The following is a 23366-nucleotide window of genomic DNA, read 5'->3' as shown; positions in this document are numbered from 1 at the left end:
AGACATGATTTTGCAGTTTTATTAAATTGTACAGTTCTGGTTTCAACATTGTACTCGTAAATGACACTTATTTTGTATATACCAATCACATGTCTGCTTTTCACGTATTCGAGTTCAGAGCATGATTCAGTTGCACATTATGGTACGAAGCACTTACCTATGACTATGATTAAGTTAGAGGAAAGATTAGGAATTAAGTGTTTTACCTACTGCTCAAAATTAACAGAATCTGTATTGTCAAGAAAATCTCCTGTTTGGGTACTAGATTTAAACACAGGAAACACATTCTGGACAAAACTATTTTCAGAACCAACATGAACTATGCATGCTTGCCTTTAGAAATCAGAGCAGCAAGGTTGCGATTAGAGTCATCACTTCAAGATATTGGTTAGGTATGACTGGCATGTACATAGGATTCAATCCTATGCACATGCCGTGTAAATTAAGGTCAGTTTTGATTACAGTACTCATTAATAGCTCTTAAGTAACGTAGCCTCAGTATCTGATTTTCTAATTTTTCCATTCAATTTTTTCTATTATCTTGACCTCCATGTGTATTTTTTCCCCATTTTTCTATTTTTTCCCACTTGAACCCCATGTATTTGATAACACACTATATAGACCAAAGGCTTTCTTGAAAATTGATTTTCTCTTTTATGACTGGTAATAGCAATTGAAAAAAATAGCATGTTTACCTTTTAGTATGAAAATAATAAATCATTTCACAAATGACACTTTTATCAAAGTTATTCATAAAAATTTACGCTTTTTAGGATTAGGATTTTATTTGAGTGCCAAAGCCTTTATTGGGATAAGTTCATTTAAAATTTTTTGAATACTACTGAGTGAAATGCCCATAGTTTGGAAGACACATTTCTGAACTTGTTTGAGAAGGATTGGTCCATCTTGTGCCTACTATGCATAATGTTAAAAACATTATACACAACTTCTCTCATCTTTTTTGTTCTTTTTCCGTTACAACTCCAGAACGACCGTAAGGTATTACTTCAGACGATGAATGTAAATGAACTGTAGTCTTGTACAGTCTCAGGTCGATTGTTCCTGAGATGTGTTTAATTGAAATCCAGCTACCAAAGAATACCGGCATCCACAATCTAGTATTCAAATCCATATAAAAGTCTTTACTAAAAGCCTTTAGCTAGCCTTTACTAGGATTCAAAGCCTTTACTAGGATTTGAACTCTCGACTTTGAAATCAGCTGATTTTCGATGTCAAGTTCACCACTAGACCAACCCTCAGCAGACTTCTCTCATCTGGCTATGGGTAAGTTTACGCTCCCAATTATTTTCTGAATACCCACTACTTTTACGTTTCATGACAATAAAGTGGAATTATAATACTACCCTACATTAAAATTATTGTAATCTGAAGAAACAGAAAAAGTAAAAATTAAAAATTTTTAATGACACAAGTAATTTTTGTAAACAAAACACAAGATGTTTTCACAAAACTAATATAATACACTCACACAAGCACACACTCATACAAACACACTACCATAGTGAAAAAAACAGCTGAATGAATGCATACCCCTACCACTGAAAATGTGTTGTATCTATGGCAATGCTTCAAGGACAAACTTATTGTGGTTTGCAACAAGCTCTAACAGCAACGTAATTATTTTATTCAAGCATAGAAAACATGCATGTTGGCTTCTAATAATTTTTTTTTTCTTAATTTATATAAACAACTTATTTTATTCTTTTTCATTATGAGTAACGTGTTAAACAATGTATCTATGCAATATATCTTGAACATTTTGAATTCTACTAAAAATTAATAGTAATTAGAATACCTGCTATTGTTTTTAATGATAATTAAATGAAATTACTACACACTTGTCATAGATTTTTTTATTCAAAACAATTTAAACATTATTAACATAACAAAATATATCTCACATTCTATAAAGATAAAAATACAAATTAACAGTTATTTATATTTTTTATATAATACTGGAAAGTATAAAAAATAAGATACTGTTTTAAAATTGGGCAGACACACTTTAAATACTAAAAATATACGTGGTTTATTTTTTTGGGGATAATGGCCTAATACAGATGGTAGTAACAAAGAAAGTAATGGTACAGATGGTAATGATGAAAGAAAGTAATGAGAGAACTAGCCATAAATGACATGTCTTATTAAATAGTTCAAAAAGTTATTTATATTAAATGGTATTAAATAGTTCAGAAATCATCTGTATTAAAAAGGGTTAATGTAAATTATATTAAACATAAAATCATACATACTATGGTTCATTTTTGGCAACTTAACTGTATCATAAAGGCCTAAACATATATGAATAAAATATTTCAAATAATTAATGCAATCAATAAGTTTAAATAAATTATAGGAGGCATAAATATTTAATAAGCCTTTTTTTAATTTTCCTTACAAATATCTATTTTTATACTTACTTGATATACAATCAACAAGTAACTCAAATGTAAGATTTTTTTTCAGTGATAAATTCTTTTCACAAGAAAGTAAATGCTGAAATATCCAAACTGAAGCAGAATAATCTTGAATAAATGTATTTAAAGAATTTTGACTTTTAAATATCATCTGAGAATTATGAAGATTAACTAAAATTAAAATGTTAATCTTCATAATTAACTTCGGTGAAAGTAAATAACTTTTATAACAATTATATTACAACCACTAAATATTCTTTCAACAATATAATGCTCTAAGTTACTTTAAACAATGTGACCGTAGTTTCTTATTACCTATGTTTCTTTACATTAGTTGAAACTGTAAAAGTAGTAGAAAGAACAGCTCTATCTGACAAGTATCTTTGAAAGGTTATTTAAGCTTTTTATACAATTCTCAGACAGGGAAAATTATCCTAAGACAATCCCACAGACAGGAAGACAGGATTCTCACTGCACTGAGCCCAATACACAAAATAGCTGACCTGCTAACTGTTACACACAATACCATAGCATGGCACCACAGATGGGGTACAATGGTAACTGACTTAGCTCCTGCCATAAGTACTTTTTCCAAAAAGGAGGATAAAAGAAAGGGCAATTAGCACACAGAGGTACTGCTTCTAATTTCAGTAATTTATTATCTTGCCCAGTAATACTTATTCACCTAAAAAATAAATTTGGATATTTGAATGACTAATTTAACTTGATTAAAATGTAAAACACAGAAAATCTACCATTAAATGTAGCAAGACAAATTAACTAAAACTGATATCACATCAATTCAACCATTCTTTTTGTTTTTTTTTTTTTAACCATAAATTAATAAATATATATATATATATATATATATATACATCCAAAATATAAATATATAAATATATTTTATAATATATATATATATATATCTTAACAAAAAACTTCATTACCAAACAATATGAACTATACATAGTTGCATTTAAGAGTAAAATTAATTATTAAATTCAGTAATCATCAAAAAATTTGACTAGTTTTGGAAATTCTAGAATAAAAGTTCTGTCTAACAAAAGAAACCACAAAAAAACAATGCAATGATAGTCTGTTTTGATTAAAAAAAATAATAAAAACTATAAGGAGATAGATATTGCTTTTTTTATTACATTTTTAATATAAGATTAAACAATTGATTCCAGTAAAAACATATTTACATACAAAATCCAAACATAAAAATTCCACAACAAAAAATATCATGTACAGGGAATAATTTCTGTGATATAAATTGATTTTGTTTCCTTACTAGTAAATTAATCTTAAAAACACATTGTCAACCACGCGAAAATCAGAAGAGTTCCACCAATAGGTGTTATGCGTTTTAGATTACCATTACCTGTCAATGCTCTGTAATAACATGTTCCACAAAACATTACCATTCCAAGAACAAGAAATGACCCAGTCTGAAACAGAAATAACAACATATTAGCTTAAAAAAAAAGCAATATAAAACCAATCAGCATTAAAATAAAATTGAAAACATTACATAAAGCCAATCACACACGTCTAAAAAATTAATAAATACACCCTTGATAACATAAGTAGCAGAGACAACTAAACATGAGTCCAATGATGCAATTTAATTAGTGCATAAATGGTGGATGCTATGTTGTGGTAATAAGTTAATTTGTTCTAATACTTCTACCTAACTAAACCCAGCTATTAATTTTGATTGTTTCTAAGTACTTATGATCATAACATTTAAACATAGTTATATAAGATTTATATCTGAAGATTTGTTTTCTTTAAAAATTAAGAGGATATATTCATAAGAACAGGGGTAGGGGAAATATGTCAAATATTGACTGATACTCTAAAGAACAGTAAAAATAAGAATACAAAATCTAGTATAACAGATTAGACCTCTGTGATATGTTCTGTAGTAGAACATGGAGCATCTAAGAGATAATTAGTTATTAACATTGAAAATATCCATCGAGTCAGAGAGTTATTCGATCTAATTTCTAAGGTCTTTACTTAGATAAAAAGCTAAATACTTAGGTAATAAGCTTTGAATACTGCACGGCTGAAAGCAATTAAAAACTACAGTTGTAATTTCTGAGTAAATTTTCCATACTATCCTCTTCTTTTCAAGTAAAATATGATCGCATCTGCTCCTATATCCTTCAGTTAAAATAATCTCCAATCAGGTTTTCGTGTGAGGTCTACTCAAGAGGTTTATGTGAAATCAAAATCCATCAAATTCTTAAAGTCAGATCACAGAATATCAGTATTTTAAACATGAGTCAAGGAAAGTTCATAAGTCTAATACAGAAGTAAGGTGAAAAAAGAGCAGAAATCTTTGTTAGGGAATTATATGAGTGACACAAAATCAGATATAGGTATGCAATAGTAATAATAATAAATAAGAAAGCAGAGCAATTTTCTACCACAAACAATATAATACAAGAAATAATTTTATTTTGAAGACATTCAAAAATGAAGCCAAATACAATACTACAGGTTAATATTCCAACTTATTTAAAGGAAATGAAGAAATAGAAGACTTAAGTAAGTTGAGAACTAATGTAAGAGAATGTAACGTAGGGGAAGAAAGTGAAAAAAGTTGATGCGTTTTGGCTTATTAGAGAAACAAAAGTGGACAATAAATAAAAATAATTTTATCAACTAAAGTATGTCAAAAAGTTAGACCAAACAGATTTTCATACCGCAAGATTAAAAAGTACCTTTCACTTGACCAATAGTCAAATAATAAAATAGGAATTGTAACATATGTATATAATAAAATACACATGCTACATCTATGTTAGTTGAATAGACAGAAGCTATAAACAGGACAGTGGAATAAATAGAACTAGCACATAGACAAACAAAGACTCCATGCTATAAAGGTAGCATTATTAGTATACTAAACAACAATGATATAAAACCAAAATGTGATAACCAAACCAAGCAAGTAATTTTAGAAATTAATTTAAAAAAAGTTCTGAAGAATATGAATGGATTAATTTAAAAATGTATATAAATCAGAAGGAGAATAGACTTTAGGAGAAAAAGCATTCTTTTTTTGTTTGATGAATTAATTCACCACAGAAGCTTACAGAGAAGACTATATGTGAATATGGAAATGGAATTTTGTAGCGAATGAAAAATGCCACGCCTGATCGAGATTCAAAATCGGGATCCTCAGATAAAAAGCCGAGATGCTAACCACTCTAGCACGGATATCGGCAATGTAGTAGAAAACAGTGGGCAACAAATAATATGTTAATTATCAGTAATAATTCTAAATATACAACCAGTGAGCAAAAAAGATAACAAACAAAATATGCAAAATATACCAATAATAATAATAGCAAAATATGTCAATGGGAAAGCAATAAAACAATTTTTGAAAAATAAAATAAATAATGTAAAGAAGCAAAAGACTAAATTAAGGAAAAATATTATGTAAAAAAATAATAATTTCAAGAGAGATGTAACAGAGAAAAACAAAAGAGCTTATATTAAAACAAAAATTTAATAAATATTTATTTTATTTAAAATAAAAATTCAGAGGGGGAAAATTAGTTAAAAAAGGGTAAAATATTTATGCAAAACTGTTTAGATAAAGTAAGGTTAAATAGTATGTACAAGTTATTAAATACTTGTTCCTTTATATTAACTTAAATATAAGTAACAAGAGAAGAGCCCTCCGACTACAATATAAATATAATTACTGATATCTCAAAATAAGCAAGATAAGTAACTTAGTATTCTTCATATCACACATTTGTTTTGTTTTGATGAATGGTGTTTTTATTCTTCAACTATACTCTAAAGTCAGAAAGTTAGACCATAATCAGACTCATTTGAATAAATCACACCTAATGTATGAATAATTGAAATAGCATAACTTACTGAAATCTACATCCCTTAAACTTACCTTTTTACTTCCTTGTATGAAATAAAAAAAATACTGTGATCACAAAAAATTCAGTTTTCAGATTTCAATGGAAATATCCATTTTTACCATCCCTGAATCCATTTTGACTATATATACGTAATTGAATAAGCATTGTTGCATATATAATAGATTTGGTGACACATCTGATATTTAATATTAATTGAAAACTATAATTTAAAATCGTATTATTTTTGGATTTTCTAGTTTAATTGTATTTAATTATTCTGGAATTATTATTCTGGTAACTATAGAGTGACTGAAAACTAGACCCTCACAAGAACAACATATACACTGAGGCATACATGCCTAATCTTTAATAAATTGCCAAAAATTCTTATATTTTAGTTCATTACTTCTCTGATATTGTCAGACAATATTCTCCCTAAGTCTGAGTTGATCATTATTTTGTTTATTTGTTTTTTGTTCCCAATCATTTCATCACTCTTTGATTTAATATAATTTTTCTGATTTTAATTTGTGTATACATTCTCTAGTTTTCAAATTTTTTCTTTCTTTATATTCATTATCCTCTCTTAATATTTTTATTCTTTCATTGGTCTTAACATTTTCTTCCTCTTTATATTTATCATCTTCTCTTAATGGTTTTATTACTTTGGTTTTAACATTTTCTTCCTCTCATATTTATCTTTATATTTATCATCTTCTCTTAATCTTCTTACTCTTTCTTTGGCTTTACATTTTCCTCCTCTTTAAATTTATCATCTTCTCTTAACTTTTTTTATTCTTCCCTTGTTCTTAAAATTTTCTTCCTCTTCATATTCATCTTGTCGGTTTTTTGAGAAATATTTCTTCACGTTGTCTTTCTTTTTCCTGTATGATTGCTTCTTTTTCATTTTTGATTATTCACCAAATAATCCAATAATAAAAACTGAATATTTTACACTATATAAAAGTTCACTAAACAAAATAGTTTAATTATTATTAACTTTTATTTATACGACACACCAGAAATCTGTAACACACGAAGATACAAATAATACTGATCTAGAAATACGATTAATAAAGGGACTTTCACTCTATCCTAAAATTTTCATGTACGATTAAATTAATAATTGTATAAATATTTGATGTTAATAAAAACGAATATTTCAGCAATTGTGTAACTAATTGTCCACTTTATTAAAGAACTGGAGGAATGTATCTCACTTTCAAATGAAATAAGTTTAAATGAAGTGCAGCAAAATATGTGTACATGTAGTTTAATAGGCGTACAAGGAAGTCATGTAGTGTCCACATCAGATTTTTTTTGTTATTATTTTTTGCATAAGAACAACAAAATTGAACTAAAGTAAATCCATTCTCATTAAAAACCCAAAAGTAATATTAAAAATGACATTTCAAAATTAGAATTACCATTTTTGGATAGTGGCAAAGTGGCACACCAAGTAAAGCCAGTGTATGAATAAAATGATATTTATTAGCCGTTTCAAACATTAATCTTAGCTTTTCATCATGTCCTTTGTCAAATTTTGCTGAAACAGAAATAATTTACAAAAGATTTAGTTTAAAGTTAATAGTAAACATCAATTCCAGACAGATATAAAGGAATAAATAATTAAAATATATATATGAAAAACGATAAATAAACTTTACACTTGATGTAAAATTTTGTTTCAACATCCCCCTAAGATTTTATTTTTTTTTTGGAAATCCTGTTTCCTTCTATTTCTTTCCCTAATACAGAAACAACATATTATCCATTAAAGGACAAAAATATAATGGTAGTTGTATGTTTGTCATTTTAATGATAAACACTTAAGAAATGAAAATGCTAAAAGATTAAGTAATGTGGTGAAAACATACATTGTACAATAATTTAAGATTAAGATGATAATCTTCAACAAAATAAATATTTAATTTTTAATGCATTTTCTATATTTCATGACATTCTCAGTCAAGAATCCAGTGAAAATAATCAAAGAAGGCTTTATAAAGCTTTACTTCACACTTATTATAAAACAAAAATAAGAAAAGCATCACACTGTCTTCATTTAACAGAACCTTTTTAATTTTCAACAATAGTCTTCTATACATTACGAAAAATATTTTAAGAGAATTCAATAACAGGTAAAGAGAACTTCTTAATTAGACCAGTATGTTATAATTATTGTTGTACATATAAACCTTATTCTTTACCAAATATATCAATGATGAGATCCATTTTTTAATCTGTACAGGAATTTCCTCAAGTAGTACTATTTCCAAACAAATTACATAAAAGATTTGTAATCAAAAAACTGACAGTGAAAATAAACAATTTGAAAGTAGTTTTTGTTTGTTATCAATAATAGAAAAAATTTTTAAAACACGGTGACATACAGTACGGTGTTATTCAAATATTCAAACCATTAAAAATCATCTTAAAAATAATTGGCTAGAGAATTTTTGTGAACAAATCTAAAAAATTAAAAACAATTATTTTACATTTTGTATTATTGTAATGGTTACAGAGAAGATTTCTCAATAGTTTCTAGTAGTTTTTTCATATGGGCAGTGTTTTTTTTTTAAGTATACCCTTGCTTTAAAAAATAACAAAACTTAAAAATCAAATGCATGAAACTTATTTCAAAAAATGCAAAAAAGTAAAAATAATACTTTTATAATTTTTTTATTCTGATACTGTGAAGTAAGCATCAAACTGAATTACTAAATTTTTATATTTGTTTAATGTAAGTTATTAACAGATCTTATAAACTTTGCCCAAATAACTACAAATAATTAATTAATTTTACAGTAATTATTCAACATTTGCTTTCCTGAAAATAATATAAACATTTCTTTATGTACAAGAAAATGTTCACAGTATTAATACAGATCTCCTACACTAACTGCACTAACAAATACTAAATTAGTTAGTACTGTGGAACGTAGCAAAAGTGAGTACCTTCAATGCTTCTCTGTTCTCTGTAAGTCTCTTTGTTTCACAACAAAAGTGACAACCCACAACACTACATTTTCTATGAACTACCATGTAGATGATTAATACATTTACAATTCCTTCCTTCAATTACTCCTTCTTTTTAATCTTCCTAAGACATTTTGGTCTTACATAAATTCTCATGTAACAAAATGCATCCCATCTACTATCTCGTCTTCTCGTTGATACTTCCGCTGTTAGAGGTATAGTTATTTTAAATCCTTGTATCACTGCCAGATAATTCATCACAAGGATTTAATAAATCATTGTAACTAATCTGAGAACTTTATTAGTTTCACAAAAACATACAAGAATAGACTATGCTGAAGTACATATTTTACTAATAATATTTATCAGAATAAATAATAACAACCTTATATCACTTGCAAACCTTATATTACTTGCAAAAGTAGAAGATATTTATGGTCCAAGTAAAATGATTATGAATTTATAGATTATAACAAACTAGCTTGTGAAATACAAAATACCGAGTTGAATGCAACTGTAAATATAATATAGTAGTAGATAAGACTTATGATGAGTAAATTTCAAATCCAACAAAAAAAATATTCTTGAAGATTACAAAAAAGAAAAATAATTTACAATGCCACCAAACCACTGAGCTTCATTAAAGACCAATAAGAAGAGATTAAAGCAATCAAAATCCTCTAATTACAGACATTATTATAAAATTGTCAATTTTTTTTAACAAATTAAAAGAAGGTGTTTTAAATAGAGTTGTGATTGCCAAATTACCATTTATTATTTTTTTCTTTTTTATTTTAATTAAGGAAGTGTACAAAATTCCTACAGAAAATTGAACAGTATTGTATGTTGGAAAATTACGTTAAATAGTAAAATAAATTTATGATAAAGGAGGAGAAACAAATATATTAACAAAACTGACACCATGTTAGGTGATGCGATCTGAAATCATGTCATACACTGTTTGGCAGATATCATGTCATTATTATCAATACTTTTAACGACTTTCTCATAAAAGTTTACAGTTTATAAAATTCACAGATATCAGGGAAATGCTGACTAAAACATTATGAATGGAAATAACTGGTCTCATGGAAATAAATCTTTACTTTCCCTATAAATAAAGAGGATAGGAAAGGTTATAACATCCTTGTCACTGTAAAAAAATTGATGGGTATCAAAGGTATATCCACTAATAAAAAAAAATTCTGATGGTATAATATACCCTCAAATTGTATTATATTGTACCCCTCTCTTCCACATCATACAACTGAATTTCGAAAACATAAAGCTCCTAAGGAAAGTGGATGTTATATTCTATGGAAAAGCCATTAGACAAAATCATAAACTGATACTTGAAACTTGTATACATAAATAATGCATATTATTATAATTTTTGGATCACTCTAATCTTTTTTTTAAGACAAGAGTATTTTTTTTTTTAACTACGCCAGGTACACAAAAATCACTTTAGTCAATAAATCAATATCTAGAATCCACAATACATACCATGTGCACCATATGCACCTAAAGCTACTGCTGATGCACCAGACAACCCAGCTAATCTGACAAAATTACTGCTAGCTCCAGCAAGTTTCCATAATGGCAGCGGCTCCATGACAACAATAGTAGGGACTGATTGAGACTTTGGAGTTATTACTGATGCAGCTGATGTAACAGCTGTATTCAACTGTCTGACCTGAAGAAAAAGAATACTATTATAAACATGACCGCTAAGCACTGAATAATTGTGTTAGACAATTTTCCTACAAGAAATTTAAAGCATAAAAAATAAGTAAGTAAATTTATTTTATCTATGCAACTTTAGAAATAAAAACTCAAGAACATTTAAAATATCAGCAATCATATAACAACAATCTGTAACAGAATTTTTTAATTATAGCTTGTAATTATGGTGACACTGTCATTTTCAACAGAATTAAAAAAAAAACAAGTTCTTAACACTAGCCATACATAATTTTTTTATTTATATTCAAGCCTTACTTATAAGCAAATGTACTTATTGAGGCAATTCTTTAAATTTGTATTGCAAGATACTTTGGAATTTCCATAACGTTTCTTCCTGGTTTATCAACAGGAAACAAAAATATATATATCACCTACACAAACATTTTAAAAATACTTTTCATGTATTTCATAGTCATTATTGCTTAATACTGGTCTGTCATAGCATAACTGGGCAAATCTCAAAAAATAAAAAAAAAGGTTGAAATGTAGTAAGGATTCACCAATCAGTAGTATGACTGCCGTAAAAAATATAAATATTGTTGGCTTAATAAAATATTTATTCTAAATTAGATATCTCTACTCCAATATCTTCTTATCATCCCCAGGATTTCCTGGAAAATACTGTAGCATGTCTAAATTTTGTTTCAGATGAAGGTAGCTGTCATAAGGTTTTTGTATAAAAGGTGTATAACAGTGGAGGAATATACTGTCAAGTGGTCTGTAGGTCTTTATAAAGGATTTCAATAGCATATACCAAAGCCCTAATCACAAGCACTTTCATCATAAGCAGTGTACATCATTCAGAAGGCTTGACAGAGCCATAAATGTGGGTTTCATACATCCAAACTGAATGGAACTTTGTCTTGCGCATAGTAATGTCAATTTTAATAGTAGACCATCTTTCAACTAATAAGAAGAACTGTTTTTCATCAACTTATATTACGTGTCAATGTGTATGTTCAAAGAAAGGTATCAATCAGTGTGTACTCCTGGTAATGAACTATGTAAGTCTTGACAAACTGAACAGCCAAATGTAAAAAAGATTGGCAAGGCATTTGTTTTTGGGGTTAAAATCATGAGCGAGATTAATTTTAATCTACCAGTAAGAAAACCATTATTCAAACCTGGAAATCTGACATAAATTGAATGAAACATTATTCTGATTCTTCAAACAAGAATGTAAAACCGAATAGTCAATATATGAAGACAGAAGCAGCAGAGGATTATTTAGAATACTGTGAATCTGATGTAACCACTTTATACACTTATGCATAGCGGTTTTGTATGCAATATAGAATCTTACATTTTATAAAATCAGTAGGAAAATACAAAAGACTACTTGGATGATGACTCTTTTTAATTCCATTTTAAAAGGACCTAATAATAGAAGACCTTTAATAGAAATCTAAACTCAATTGTATGAATAGATTTAGAAAAAAAATTCTGTGTACAATTGTTCAAAATGGGATTCAAATATCACTTTATGATTTTGGATTTATCATTACAAAAAACTCTTGAACCATAAAAAACTAAATTTTTTTAACAAAATGAAATTTCTAAACAAGATATGAATGATTACAAAATATTAATAAAAAAAAAAATGTATGTTGAAATTATTTCTAAAGAAAAAGTGGTTAGACTTAAATCACAAAATTATTAATATTTTTTAAACAGTTGAAGAAAAATAGTAAAATTAAATAATTTTCAAATATACAAAAGTTACAATATAAAAATAAAACTATTAAAGTACTACTATAAAAACTATATATATATATATATATATATATATATATATATATATATATAAATTAATATTACAAATATTAATATTTTTATAGGTACCCCAATCACCTATCAAAACAGCAATTGCTGCCACAAAGGAAGGATTTAACCTAACTGACGCCTTGGGTCAAGATTGGACCACAAAGCAGAATAACCAAATCCCATGTATTACTCAAAAGCTGCCGGGTTTTGACTTGCCATGTAAGACATGGTCAACACTAAACAGAATACGAACTCAGCATGGTAGGTGTGCCTATTTCCTGTATAAATAGGGTAAAACACCCTATTCACACCACCCTTTGTGAGTGTGGTGAAAATCAAACTGTTAAACACATCACAGAAGTTTGTCCTAGGACAGCTAATGAAAGGAATTCTGAAGATTTCCTGATGGCGACTCCAGAATCAGTAGCTTATATTAATTTCTTAAATGTTTGTTTGTAATTTGTTACTGTAATTGGTGTTATGTTTTGGTGCCATATGCTAAATAAATAAATATGAAATTATCCTGATTATTTTCTTCTTGATTAGTAAAGGAAAGGATTAGCAGACCCTGAATTAGCCTAGCCTTTCCATTTAAAGTTTTAGTTGCTCCCAAGGGAGCTTGGGAGTGCAGTGGTCTCATATCGAGAAATAGATCATTATGAGGTAGAGGCATTAACTAAATTTTATTTTTTTTAGTGTTTCACTGTTAAGAAGTTATCAACAGTGGTAGACCACTCTTGAAACCATCTATAAAAAAACAATGAATAAAATGTTTTTTCACTACATAACCAAAATGGCCATCATTTTTGTTAGGGTAGTTATAACTTAAGTGTATCTCTTGAATTTTTTTTCAATGAACTTTAAAATGACATGTCACAACCATACCCTTTTCATTTAAAATTGAGCTGCCTCTTCTTGGTGCTACGAGTGTGATGGTCTCATAAAAAATACATACACACACCAACACACACACATATATATATATATATATTTTATATATAGCCATTTTGAATATCATACAGCTATCCATCAGAGTTAGTATTACATGGGTGATAGTGTTACAAGTTACACATTTTTGAAGGTCATACAATATTCCTAGAATATTTATATTCCAGGCCATTCATTTATCTCGCAAACTATGGGAAGGGGCATAAAAATGATTTTACACTATTATATAACATTATATCCGATGGTTAGACATATGACCTTCAAAAAAGGTCCAAGGTCGTATATGCAACTATATATTCCAATGTAAAATTTTCTGCTCTTTTCATTGGTGGGGTCAAAAATAGGTTATTCCATAAAAAATTGTGTTAACTTTTAAACAAGGTCAAGGTAAATTTCAAGGTTACCATGAGGTGTCCCTCTCCAATCTGAGTAAACTTTTGTTTAGGTAATATTTTTCTGTTGTGTGTAGTTTATGAGAAAATCACCTAGAGTGATTAAAATGAAACACCTGCATGTGTATTCATATATACATATATATATATATATATATATATATATATGTGTGTGTGTGTGTGTGTGTGTGCGCACACAATGTCTTATGTAAATAAAATAAACATTTAATGTCTTTAAAGAAAACAAATAGATTATCTTAATGTCACTTTACACATTTATTTTTAACTTAGGTTTATTCTGTTTATCATTGAAGGAACCGTCATCAAATTTATCGTCAATATTGAACCCATGTCAGCTACCTTTCAAGTCTGAGGAGTCAACAACATGATTCATATAGAAAGATAACTTTTCAAGTTTATAACATGAATCACATTCTTTAGTTATAGTCTTTTGTAAGGTCCAATTCTCCTCTTTCAAAATCAGACATACCATGAAATAATCTAATATTTGACATTACACTTTCCTGATACTATACAAAAGTTATGCACACTCCTCTAATTGTCTCCCAAACTCCTCTGAAATTGTTTCTTATCAGAACACTGCTTTACTGGTTATATTTGAACTATAAATATATAATGAAAATTTTTTGGAGTTCTAAGCAAAGGCACACAAAATAAACTTCAGAATTTCCTTCTTTACGTGCAACTGGTTTAAATACTTTAACTTGATGAAGTAGTTTGCATAACAAATATAATAAACATAAAGCCTCACATTCTAACAATGTAAACATTTTTATTAAAAAACTTTCTTCCATAGCGCCTATTCTTTGTAAATTTGCTTACATACTTATTTAATGATTCCTTGAGAACTTTATCCATTGCCATTCCAGTAGAAAATAGATTATATTTTAAATCTGGTACATATAGTACAATCACAAGATGATAGCATACCTGTTTCCACCATTATAAGCAAGAATCTTGATGTCACCTTTTCCATAGCCTTTTACCTTTGCCAACTCAAACCCAAATAAATTATTTCTTAATAATTTCATAAGCTTTTGAGTAAAGAGAGTTTTTACTCTTTGATTTTTCATAATAACAAAAAATATTGATATCAACATAGTACTGAGCCCATAACCAATTAAAAATTGCTCATATTGTTTAAAGAGCTTGTAATCTAGAGTAAAATCCCATCCTTTTCTATGGGAAGCAATAAATTATGATATCCTTCCTTATATTTTAAATGTACTTGTAGCAAAAAGTGTTGTTTACACAGATGTCTATGAGAAAGTGTTAAAAGATATGATGAAATTAAAAGCTCATTATTACCTGGTTTTGTATATATGCAAGCACTCAATTTTGTACTAAGGTATAGTTGGAAAGTTATATAAAATCTCAGAAAATCATGATGGCGAACAATATTCTAAGAGAAGAATCATTACGCCCTGAAGTGTCAAAGGAGTGTACGACTTACCTCATTTTATGGCTGATCAATCAATTTGTTTGTTTTTACAATATTCAGTTGCATAATCACTTTTCTCCAATTTATTTTAAAATATTAACAAGAACTCAAATTTTATTGAAAATACTTCTGCCACACAGCTTGCAAAAGTCTGACGTCTTTGTTTTTCAAACTTTCTCACTGCCTTGGTTTTACTTTTCTTTTTTTTCCTGTTTAGCCTCTAGGAATTACCATTCAGGTAGTACTTCAGAGGATGAATGAGGATGATATGTATAAATGTAAATGAAGGGTAGTCTTGTACAGTCTCAGTTCGACCATTCCTGAGATGTGTGGTTAATTGAAACCCAACCACCAAAGAACACCGGTATCCACAATCTAGTATTTAAATCCATACAAAAGTAACCTTTACTAGGACTTGAACACTGGAATTCTCAACTTCCAAATCAGCTGATTTGGGAAGGCATGTTCAGCACTAGAGACCAAACCAGTGGTTTGGCTTGGGTTTTTTTTTTGTTTGTGGGTGAAAAACGCCTGGGCGTTATCATCGTCCGGTAGTTATTAGTAAAAGGGTAAAATAACTCCGAAACAATAAACTGTACAAGGTGTAAACGTAATATCAATCATATAATAAAAATTTACTAAAACAAGCCAATAAGGCAAAACAAAACTCAAAACTAATACCACAGACAAAGTTGATAAAATATAAAAGTTAAAATAATAAATTAAAGAAAGTATATAAAACTTACCTAACTCCGATGGGTTGTGCAAAAATCCCCTCCCCGGATAGTAAAATTAAATACATAGAACCAAAAAATCAAATTGAGAATAAAGGTGAAAATTATTAAAAAAACTGTCCTTACAGAAAAACATATATGAGCATATTAAATCCTTTGCAGTAACCCGGTACTATGCAAAAAGAGAAACACCCGTTCCAAAATTACGCTATCGTCGCACAAGATATCACGGATGTTTCCGGGTATATTAAACTGACGACGCAAAGCCGCATAACATATGCAGTCCACGAGAAGGTGGTGCACAGTCATGCGGCAGTTGCATCGTGTGCACAGGGATGGGACTTCTCCTGACATTAGGTATTCGTGTGTGATCCTCGTATGTCCCAACCGTAACCGGCGGAGGACCACTTCCTCACGACGAGAGTTTCTGCATGAGGAGCCACATAGCAACACCGAATCCTTAACCCATCGGAGTTTATTATCGACGGTATATATATCACCTCGCCTGGGTTCGACTTGGCGAGGAGAAACTGAAACACCTGCCGGAAAACAATAGGAGGCGTGGAACGTTTATCGTACGTTGTAAGATCAAACATAAAATTTACATGGTTTATTCTCCACGGGGGGTTCGAGCACGGACATGATGGAAATAACGAGGGAGAGTCAACACTCATACGCTGCAGCAGACGTCGTGTACGGACACCCACAAGCGCAGTACAACGTGGACGGTCCTCATACTTCCTCAAATCAGGATTCCTAAGAACTGGGTGATTCGGCTGTCCGCTGAGACGGGCAAAATACGACAACAAAAGCTGGTCTCGTCTATCTCAAAGTGATGGCTCGCCACTGTCTATAAGTAAGCTCGCGATAGGGCTCGATCTAAACGCACCTGTTGCAAGCCGAAGAAAAGCATGATGCACACCTTCCAGCATTCTTACGGTTTGACGAGCTGAAGAATAGGCGACACAATCATAATCCAAATTGGAACGAACAGGTAGTAAAAACGTAACATGCATGACCAATCGGCTCCCCAGTTCGTGTTACTAAGGACCCGAAACATATCTAAGAGTTTGAAACATTATGTCCTCAATTCCCTTATATGGTTGACCCAGGTAAGACGGCTATCAAAAAGCAAATCTAGAAACTTAGCGTAAGGAGACAGCAATAATCTCTCTGCCCAGAAAAACCCGCGGATTAGAAGGGTTCCATAGCCGAGAAAAGACTACACATTTCGTCTTGTCGGGGGAAAATGTGAAATCAGTAGTTCTTGACCAAGGCTCAAGGCGAAATATAGTGTTCTGTATCAGTCTCTCCGCAGTGGGTGCAGAGCGGCTCGCAACGTAAATAACAAAATCATCAAAGAAAAGAGGAGCCTGTACACAGTTGGTAATGCTGTTTATGGCCAAAGAAAACAAGGTGGCACTTAATACACTACCTTGAGGTACGCCATTTTCCGAGACGACACTGTCTGATAGTGAATCGTCTACACGAACACGAAACGTTCGGTGATTTAAGAACCCCCGGATAAAAGCAAGCATATTGCCATTGGTTCCTCACCTCCTAAGGGTGTCAAGAATGCCACGTCGCCAGGCCGTGTAGTACGCCTTTTTTATATCGAAGAAGATATAAACGGGGTGTTGGCGGTTCAGGAAGGCGTTTTGTATGGCTGTCTCCATTGACACCAAATTATCAATGTAAAATCTTCCTTGTCGGAAACCACACTGTTCAGAAGAAAGAAAGTCATGTTTCTCCAAGTACCATGCAAGCCTGCGGTTTACCATTATCTCCATTACTTTACACAACACGCTTGTTAAAGAAATAGGGCGGTAGCTTAAGGGAACGGTTTTGTCTTTACCAGGCTTTAGTACTGGTATAACAAATGCTTCTGACCAGCCGGGCCGAAAGACCGGTTTATTCGGAGAATAAACCATTGTATTAATATGGGATTTTAGACAATTGTCAAATCTGTCCCATTTTTATCTGAATTGTGAGATGATCTTTAATCATCTTACAATTAATGTGAGATGATCTTTAGTAGAGGATATCAGAGAATAGACATGATGTGATTGATAAACAAGCTTGGTTAAATTTGAAGAAATCCTTTCAGCATGAAGTTTAAAAATGCCTTCAGGTTGGAATGAGAACTTATTCTTCCATGTGACATCAAAACTTCATTGAATTTGTTAAATTCTTGTGATGTCATCATTATTAAACTATGAAAGTTTAGAGTAGTGAATTTGCATTGTGATGGAACAGAGAAGACCTTTTATTAGAGTGAGAAAGAGAAATTGTGAAATCTGAAAATGGGTTTAAAAGTGAATGTAAATGTTGTGCATATATGCTTATTGCATTAAAAAAAGGAAAATAAAGGATGTTTAAATAATTATTCCAGTTTGATCTGATCCAAACAAATTTATTTGCCTTATAGACTACTGACACTAATCACGAAATAGATAAAAAAAATTATAGAGTAAAAATAAATAAATGAGATACTTGCTATGGATGTTGAATTTGCGCAGGACTTTTTTTCTTTTGCTTGCTTGGTGTTTGCAGCTTGTTCTGATTTTTTTCTTTTCATTTTTACTTGGTTTGTTCATCATTTTCTTATTTTTTTATTCAGATTTTATTAAAATTTTAGTTTCTTAAATTAGGTAATATATAAAAAATGCTTATCAAATCAAATTAACACTACACAGTAGCCAGTTATTACCCTTTGAGCATTAACAGGATTGTGCCATTAAAAAAGATTATTTTTGCATGAAATCTAAAAAAAACTTTTTGTTATGAAGTCAAAAAGAAACTTATGGCACAGACATTAAATGACTGTGAAGGTATATGTATTTTGATTGGTAATGTTTTGTTGTGTGGGTAAAAATGTTTTGCTTGCTTTTGAAGGAAAAGGTTTTGAATTGAGTAAAAAGTTAATTTCATACAGAAGTTGCTGAATATTAATTATGTTATCATGTTTATTATAACGTTGTATCAGATGTTAGTTAGTTACAAATGTTAGTTAGTCAATGTTGTATCAGATGTTAGTGTTAATATGAGTTGCAAGCATCTATTCCATTTTAAAATGGTTATTTTAAAACTCTTTTTTTGGAAATTTCATTACTGCTTGCGACATTACTTCTGTATGCATGTAATTTTTATGTGTATATTATTTTGCACAATTTTTGTGTTACATCATAAATGTACACATATATTGTATATTTACATGCACAGTCTACTGTAGATTATTTTACTCGTATTAGTCATGTTTGTTTACTGAATCCAGTTGAATTTTATCTTTTTTTTGTATTTTCCTTGGTTAAAGTAAAAGGATGGATAGGTTTATTTTTTAATTAGGAAATTCATTCCCTTTAGCATCCAGTTTTTTTACCGCACCATAAGGTGAACTTAATGAGCCTACAACAAGGCAGTCACATGAACATCTAGTGGACTATTTAGTCCACTAAATAGTGGACTAAGAAAGGGAAAGATTGTAGCAGAATATAATGCTGTATTCAGTTCATTTAGCATCTCTCTTGACTCCAGTAGTAAACCTATATTAGATTTCCTTTTTAACCCGAGCAAGCGTGCAGAAGATTGCATAATCAAAGGCTGTAGGGACTTTGGTCAGGGAAACTGGTTGGGCTAGGGGCCTTATATTCCAATTATGTCGTTTTCATGACTACAATAGGGATATGGAACTCAGTCTTGTTATTTTAACAGCTTGAAATAGTAACGCTTAAAAGACGTGGTTACTGCTACTCTAGATGTTACTTTTTATTGCAAATATGTACTTTGAGTGCATGAGCAAACTAACTAGCCTCAACTTACTGCAATAACACTGGTACCAAAATCACTGGCTTGTTCATGTTATCTAGCAACAAAATTGCACAGCATCGCATCATTTTTTTCATTTAATAAGGAATATTTGTTGGCTACTTATTGTGTAATCTTACCTATAAGATTACAAAGGACTATACTGACTACGGGATAACAATTTTGATATAAATATATATGATCCATTATAACAGACTGTGGCTGAAATTAGTTCATAGATACAAAGCAGAAACGTTTTAACAAGCTTAGGAACTTATTGATAATAATGAATTCACCTACCTTATCTCTTCTGTTGCCATAAAAATAAAAGCCTAAAACATCTAATACTTGCATCAACTATACAAGGAATGCTTTATATATGAAACATGCTTATATTCAAACTGGAGTTATCAGTGAGGAGGTTCAGATATTCAACATGAAGATTTAATACTGTCAATTACCACAATGCGATTTAAAACTGTAATGTTCAGTGCATTGCTGAAAAAATGAACACTATTCAGATGTGATTAAAGAGACTGATCATGAAGGAATAGATGATGTACAGCTCATTCATTTTTGTTAATTAAAAATGTTTTTATTTTGGGGGCAAACTAAAGAGAATCTTGTTATTCTTCATTATTTAAGGCAAAAATATTGTAATGTTTATGAACCTAAAAACAAATTTGTACTTAATGAAGGTAATTCAGTATAATTATTCAAAGGAAGATAGACTATTTTTGTAATGATAATCTTCAAAGTATATGAATGATGCTCTATACAATACGTTTCATTTAACACATATGTTGCAGATAACAAAACAAAGTAGGATATGTTATTAATGTAGGAAACTGCCACAAGCAAATCCTAATATATCCTATTATGAAGTAATCCTACTACCGAATACGCTATTTATTCTATACGGGCAATTGATATTGCAAAACTCACTTACTTAAGACATTATTAGAAACTATACATCCTGTTACAACTGTACGACTAAATAGAAATGATAATCAAAACATTTAAAATAAGAATACTAGTGCACAAAGAGACACTTGCCTAAGTTCAAACTACATCCTAATTGTATAAAACTGAGACTGAATTGTGGAAAAGGTGACCGTTTTAAAACTCTTCAAAATATTATCAAATAACAAAAACAAGAAGGAAAAAGAGAATGGAAAATTCATAAAAAAACCAAAATTTATCATAGAAAACAATAAAGGTAGGCTTAGCATTGATAGGCACAACCTAACTTTCCAATAAAGCTTGGGCTGTTAAGATATGAAAGAAAAATTTTCAAACAATAGCAAGAAGACTTCTAGATGTAACATATCTAAAGTCCATCCAAGGTTTGCATACCTGAAAGGAGGCAGAGATCAGATGAGTTTGCTAGTAATGCAACATGACCTCTTTATCAAAAAGTCCTTTAAACTAATTCACACAAAACATGATTTTTTCAAAAACTACTACTAAGGAAAGTAAAATTCTTCCTAAAATATTTGGGAATATACGAATGTATTTACGTATTCATCTTACTTACTTACTTACTTACTTACTTCATTGTTATTCAAAGTTCCTAATAATTACCTACAAATTATGTTATGATTTATAATAAAAATAACCCCTAACAGAATATTTTAATTTCTTTAAAATTATTACTAAAGCTATACATAAAAGTAAACAGAAGATAACCATTTCTTGTACAAAAAGATATATATATATGTGCAAATTTATACAAAGTGTACAATCAAAATAATAGGAGTGTTTGGTTAACAATAATAAAAAATAATTTGCATCATAATGGTTCAAAATGGGATTAAAACCTTATATATCAATTGATGAACTGACTTACTGGAGAGTAGATTATCTATCACACTCATTCTTCTACATTGGACTATCAATACATAACCTACAAAAACTAAATATAAGTACATTTTGTTAATACTAGAAAAATATATGCAGGGAAGTATTATATAAATAATCCTTAAAAAATGATTATATTGTAACTATGTACTTCAATTACAATGTTTTACCAATTTTTAGCTAAAAAAAATCCATTTTCTTATTAATTGTTTGCTTATTAACGATTATTTTCAATAATCGTTAAATTGAACATTTAGTTCAATTAATTTATCTATATTTTATATTGTTACTCTTATACCCCTGTGGTAAAACGTTCGGTAAAATATTCTAACTAGATAAAATAAAAACGAAAAAACCATTAATAAACCTAATTACATTTTCACCAAATAAAATAGTAATGTTGCCCTGACTACACAAAGACATTGACCCAAAATAATAGAAATATGAAGGAAAAATTCAAAACAGTTATTTTTCTTTGAATACCGAAATAATTACTGAATAACAGGTAGTAAATAAGCGTCAACACGAAAAGGGAAATAAACACAGCAAAGTTTAGGTTATGTTTTCTGAGCCCTGTTTCCCTATCTATTACTAATTTCAAATTCCTCAAAAAGTAACTTATTAAATTGTCGTAAATGACTCAATAACTTGAAATTTAAAACACAACATCCAGTTTAATTTGCATGGCATACCATAAATTTTGCTACATCCGTGGACTGCGTGACTACGGGATTCTGAAGTATCCACTGCATCGATTCTGGAAACATTACTTTTCTCTTCTTGTACAATCCTCGATTCTATGATAAAAAAATAGTTAACGAATATTTAAGTTACACTTACACTGCTACGTGACCCAAGATTTAGATGTCAATAACGAAATGCACACTAGACTGACACCCCTACTGCTACCAACATAATCGAATGTAACGATTATCGATTTCTCAACCCCGTTTACCCTTGAATCGAATTATGAAGAACGATAGTAAAAGACACCAAAAAAAAAAAATTTGAATGGTTTCATTTGGACGAAGTTGATATTCGATGCTAACTTCCTGAAATCGTAATTCCTACGGCTTGCAGCTTGAAACACAAACTCTTTCTGCATCATAGCCCTTAAACGTTTATTATTGATGTTTGATCAGCGATCAATGTTGGATAGCGATGTTCGATAGCGTGATTGAAAACCTGGCAAAACCGGGCGGGCTCTAAAATTCCCGTATCACTTTTCAGTAATTAAAACCAACTTTTTAATGTTTTGATCACATAAATTAGAATTACCAAAGACTCAAATTAGAGATTTCAAGACATTTTTATTTCAACTTAGTTCAAACTGATAA

The 23366-nt window shown here is 29.8% G+C and overlaps 1 protein-coding gene across 1 annotated transcript; it reads right to left on the bottom strand.

Moving 5' to 3' along the window:
• Nucleotides 1-3569: 3569 nt before the first annotated feature.
• Nucleotides 3570-22958, bottom strand: LOC142334297 (transmembrane protein 256 homolog). Its single transcript, XM_075382220.1, has 4 exons — nt 22722-22958; nt 10826-11015; nt 7768-7886; nt 3570-3889 (listed from the first exon to the last, which is right to left on the bottom strand). The coding sequence occupies exons 1-4, from the start codon at nt 22794-22796 to the stop codon at nt 3746-3748; spliced, it is 528 nt and encodes a 175-aa protein (XP_075238335.1). The 5' UTR covers nt 22797-22958; the 3' UTR covers nt 3570-3745.
• Nucleotides 22959-23366: the final 408 nt, after the last annotated feature.

This window comes from Lycorma delicatula, chromosome 1, assembly GCF_047948215.1.
Source record: "Lycorma delicatula isolate Av1 chromosome 1, ASM4794821v1, whole genome shotgun sequence".
NCBI lineage: Eukaryota > Metazoa > Arthropoda > Insecta > Hemiptera > Fulgoridae > Lycorma > Lycorma delicatula.
The sequence above is the reverse complement of the archived record's forward strand: the minus strand, read 5'-3'. Positions and strand labels throughout refer to the sequence as shown.